General features: G+C 49.2%; 1 protein-coding gene across 1 annotated transcript; it reads right to left on the bottom strand.

Moving 5' to 3' along the window:
• Positions 1 to 403: 403 nt before the first annotated feature.
• Positions 404 to 1981, bottom strand: LOC124683783 (cyanidin 3-O-rutinoside 5-O-glucosyltransferase-like). The gene has a single exon (XM_047218233.1). The coding sequence runs from the start codon at positions 1979 to 1981 to the stop codon at positions 596 to 598; it is 1386 nt and encodes a 461-aa protein (XP_047074189.1). The 3' UTR covers positions 404 to 595.
• Between the last annotated feature and the right edge of the window lie 3149 nt (positions 1982 to 5130).

Genomic DNA, 5130 nt, shown 5'->3' with positions numbered 1-5130 from the left:
GCACATACATCTTTACGTGCTACGCGCTCACAAAGTTGTTTCATAGAAAAACGACTTATCATGTGGTGTGTGTAAAAAAGACAAAATTCAGTGCAAAAAACAATGTTTTTAACAAGACAAATTTTCTCTTTTTTACATAGACCACAAAAAATGTTGGTCTTTCGTGAAACTTGAAGATTGCACGTATATTATAGAGATGTACATGTAGAATTTTTTGTCAAATTTTTCCGACACTTCGAAATATGATTTTTTGGTAGAGGGAGCATACGCACCTGAGAGCCAAATTGAATTTCCCGAATGTCAAAGCATTTTAACGGTGGATTCTCAGCCGGACACAAAATAGACAAGACTCTTTCATGCATACCACGTCGATACAAAATTCAAAAACGACAAGACAAGATGATGCCTTTTCTGTCCAGCATCTTTGATAATCTCATTCCATCAGATTGGATAGCTTCCCTAAACAAACATGTAAAACATAGAGGTGCCATCGATCATGACGCCGCAATTGTGAAACAGATTGAAGCAGACACGGCTGACGTCACGCGCACGAACCTCATCGGCTCTCCGCATGCGACGTTCACGTCACATCAGGCTAGAGCTCGGACGCGAACGCCCGGAGGTTCCTCTCCGACGCCCCGCCGCCGGCGATCGCCTCGTTCGCACGCGCCATCCATAGGTCCGCCTCAGCCCGGATCCCCGACGCGGCCTCTCCGTCGCCCATGACCGTGTCCACGCACCGCTGCAGCTCGCCTCCCGCGGCGACGCCCTCGCCGTCCACCTTGGCGCGCACCGCGACGCCCATGCGCGCCTCCGCCAGCCACGCCACCGTCGGCTGGTCCGTCCACTGCGGCACGGCCACCATGGGCACGCCGCGCGTGACGCTCTCCAGCGTGGAGTTCCACCCGCAGTGCGTGATGAAGCAGCCCACCGCCGGGTGCGACAGCACCTTCACCTGGTCGCACCACTCCACCACCACCCCGTTCACGTGCTGCTCTCCGCCGTCGCCCTTGCGCCCCACCCACAGGTACGGCCGGCCGGTGGCCTCCAGGCCACGCCGCATCTCCTCCTCCTGCCGCTTGCTCATCGGGAAGACGGTCCCGAAGGAGACGTACACCACGGACCGCGCCGGCTTGGTGTCCAGCCACTCCATGTACGCCGTCGCGTCATCGCGGCGGAATAGGTCTGTGCTTCCCGTAGACGCCTCGTCCGGCACCACGGGACCAACGGCGACGAGCTCGAACTGAGGGATTGCGTGGAGCTCGTCGGGCTCCAGCGCGTCGAACGTGTTGACGAGCACCTTGTTGGGTTTGTGCTCGTCGAGCGCGGAGAAGAGGTCGCGCATCATGTCGAGCATCAGGTAGTGCGGGTGGTCCGGCGAGGTGATGGACACTACCGACGGCAGGTCGCTTGACTTGAGCGGCGGCAGCCCCGGCAGCTCGACGACGGGTGCCGCGGTGTCGGTCGCGAAGGAGGAGGCGATGAGCTTGTCGTGGCCGTGGAAGTAGCGGTAGTAGACGGCGAAGACGGCGGCGGGCTGGATCCAGTAGAGCGCGGCGGGGACCCCGTGCGCGCTCGCGACGCTGGCCGCCCACGGCACGAGGAAGGCGTAGACCATGCACGTGACCGGGCGGCCGCGGGCGGCGAGGCCGGCGACGACGGCGGAGAGCGTCTCGCGCCCAACCGTGCGTGACCGCTCCTTGTAGGTGCCTGTGCCATGAACCACGGGATCGAAGCCCTCGTCGTAGCCGTCGGAGTAGGGCACGTAGAGCACGCCGGCGTCGTCGACGGTCTCCGCATCGGGTGCGGGCAGGGATGGGAACATGAGGCGGTGGCCTGCGACTGCGGTCGAGAAGGTGACGCGCGCGGTCGGCATGGAGGACAGCACGCGGGTGGCGAGGCGGCGCGCCGGGTTGATGTGGCCCTGCATCGGGGTGGTGACGAACAGGAAGTGCGGTGTGGCCGATGAGGTTCTCTCCATTGCGCTGCTAGTTAGATTTTGGGTAGGGACGTCGTGAGATCTTGCCAGACTATATGGATCCGCGAGCACAGGAAATTAAATGCTTTGTTTGTCGAGATCATGGATGTAATCAGTGCCACATCATGGATGTTGTCATCTCAACTGGATCGCTGCAGGCCTGCAGCGACTCACCATCAAACGGCCGGAGCAGGACCATCGACTCGAGCGACGGTCATAGGGAACTCTTATTGTGAATTATATTATGTGTGGGCAAGATTGTCAGGTCCCAATTTTTTCCCGACGCTTCATGAAACTCATAATTTAGCAAATCTACTTTGTCTCCTATGTGTCACTAGTAGAAAAAAAAAAGACTTCGGTTTTTTTGCCCGAAAGAGCATTAGCACCGGTTGTGTTACGGATCTAGACCAAAAGTTGCATTAGCATCGGTTCGAGAGATCAGAGTTTTAGCATCGGCTCATGCCGGACCTTTACTACCGGTTGGTGTCACGAATCGGTGCCGCGAACCCTTTAGCATCGGTTCGCGACACGAATCGATACTAAATATCTACGCCTTTTTTAGCTCTGTAAAATATAAAAAAAAAGTTTATATGTTACGCAACCTACTATTGAAGAAAATTAAAAAATTTGAATTTTAACTTTTTTTTTGCATAAATCCTGGTCTTTTTTTATTCTCACGTCAACCCTATACCAAATCTACTTGCTAGCTTATGGAGTCCAATCAATCCACGTGATGCCAACCGATCTAAAGCAACTCAATATCACGTAAAGTGTCTTGATTAGAAACCAGCGATTAAACAGCTTGACGTGGTCGCTCAAACCGAGATCGAGCGATACTCGTCACCCGCGCGACCCACAACAAATCTATCTGCCAAACAAACAAAAAAAATGCACGCACGTAGATCAATCTACCGAATTCGGTCGATCTTCAACCTTTGACACCGCTGCCCACATCCGAACAAACAAATGCCTTCTCGATCTTCACCAACAGTAAGACGACGACATACTCAATGACCGACACTGCAAATCGAGTAGAACAACCAAGCAACAAATTAATCTGCACCGTGATCAACCTAGCGCTCTGATATCAAGATGATACGGGTTTTCGGTTCGATCTTTAACAATGCACCTCCTTGATCCAATGGATCTGATAATTCTCCCAATCACGTGAGCGATACACGCAACCTAAAGATGGGGAACGCCAATCCTACAAGCAACTCGACGATGAACGACGAACCTCACGCCTGGATAGACACGTCAAGCTCGACAACCCTCGACAATTCGAGGACCTTCTAGCATGCACGATAACTCTTAACAGATTCAAAAACTCTCACACCTGTATTGATGGATAACTGGACGAACGTTCGAGACGCCGTCACACACGCCGATCCCAATAGGACGATAATAATATGAACTTCATGTTCTATATTATTCTGAATAAACTCAAAGCTACCAAACCCTAGACCGTACCATCTCCTTATACGAGGGAGAGGTGGCCGGCCAGCCCCTACTGGGCCTAACCTAATTCGACTTGGACAGGCCTAAGTCAAACAGACACAACTTAAAACCCTAATAGCCCACCACATGAGCTAGCTACATTATTTCCTAACAACATGAATATCATAAAATATTGGTACAATCTTAGACTTAATTATCATATCATAGGCTGTCCTAGTGTACCAAGCTGCCTGAATGTCCTCATCAGTAACAAGCCCTCCCAAACATGTTTTATATGATGTATACTGATTTAAAAAACACTAGTGTTTCTACATTCTTTAGGTCAACATAACAGCTTTACATATTGGGATTATGCAACCATCTTTGATATTAGGTCATAATGCAAATAAATGGTGAACCCCACATCATGTATATCTCCTTTTTTTTTTTGTATCATACCATGTCTCAATCGCTATAATTAAGGGTGTTATCATAGTGAGTGAACCAACCTTCATTACATGAACTTTCTCCTATATATAATATGCCAGAGAATAGACAGTAAATGAAATTTTTGTTTGGTTTATTAATCCAAGTTTGACTAAACTTTCTCCTATATCTATGTCTAGAGTATGCTAGGGGAGAAAAAACCCAGGTTGTATGGATATTTGGTTGCACGTGTAAATTGCATTACAACCATGTTTTGTTGACCATATTTTGATGCTTCTTATCCAGCGAAATACCACAAAAATATTTGCCACCCAAGAATTCAGGTGATATATCAGTGCCAGAAAGACAACCTGAAAAGGAGTATGAAGACAGCCAAGCTCAATCGCTCCAAGCTCGAGGGCAATACACTTACGATTCTAAGGAAGAAATTGCTCAAAATGCTAGGATATCTATAGCTGAGGAGACTTTCAGAAGATACAGTCAGAGCAAAGATGATCTTGAGGTTCTGCTCCAAATCTTTAATTGTTTGGTTATAGAAAACTACTACTAACACTTCTGTCATCTTAGGGACTTGAATATGTATTTGATGAGCTTCTCCTGTGGAGCACTATTCTGATTCCGAGGCATTTTATCACTTCAACTTTACTGTCAAGATAAAGAAGCGTTGCTCAGCTGATTGGACAGCTGCGGTGTACTTCGCTGAGGTCAGAGCCATACGTGAGATAAAACATTATTTCTGCTATCCTTTGGATCCAGATGAAAATGGTATGTAAAATTTTCACCTCATGAGTCTGAACTCTATTGATGCAAACATATTCTAATCCTGTGACTTTTTGTTAGGACAATGTTATGCATGTCCGAAGAAAGGAATGCATGAGTTAAGGCACCCAGTAGGGATATTTCCTTGGAAGAATATCGTCCAATTGTAGGATATTGGGAATATATTGACTCCGACCCTGTCGTAGTTGTCATAGGATTTTTTTTTCTGAGAAACACAGTACAAATGCAGGCACTCACATACACGCGCATACACTCACCTCTATGAACGCACACACCGCACACCCTACCCCTATGAGCACCTCCGGAAGACCGAGCCGGCGGATTGGATCTTGAAATTGACAAAGTCACCACAGGCGCCTCGCTGTCGACTGGAACGTCGCCTCCCACTGAAAGAATATTCCGCCTTTATGAGACACACAAATGTCAAACCTGGGGTTTGAACTCTGGTGAGCTTGGGGTACAACCACCCTCCTAACCACCCAACCTCA

Source organism: Lolium rigidum, chromosome 1 (genome assembly GCF_022539505.1).
Source record: "Lolium rigidum isolate FL_2022 chromosome 1, APGP_CSIRO_Lrig_0.1, whole genome shotgun sequence".
Classification (NCBI taxonomy): Eukaryota; Viridiplantae; Streptophyta; class Magnoliopsida; order Poales; family Poaceae; genus Lolium; species Lolium rigidum.
This window is presented reverse-complemented; position numbering and strand designations above follow the sequence as displayed.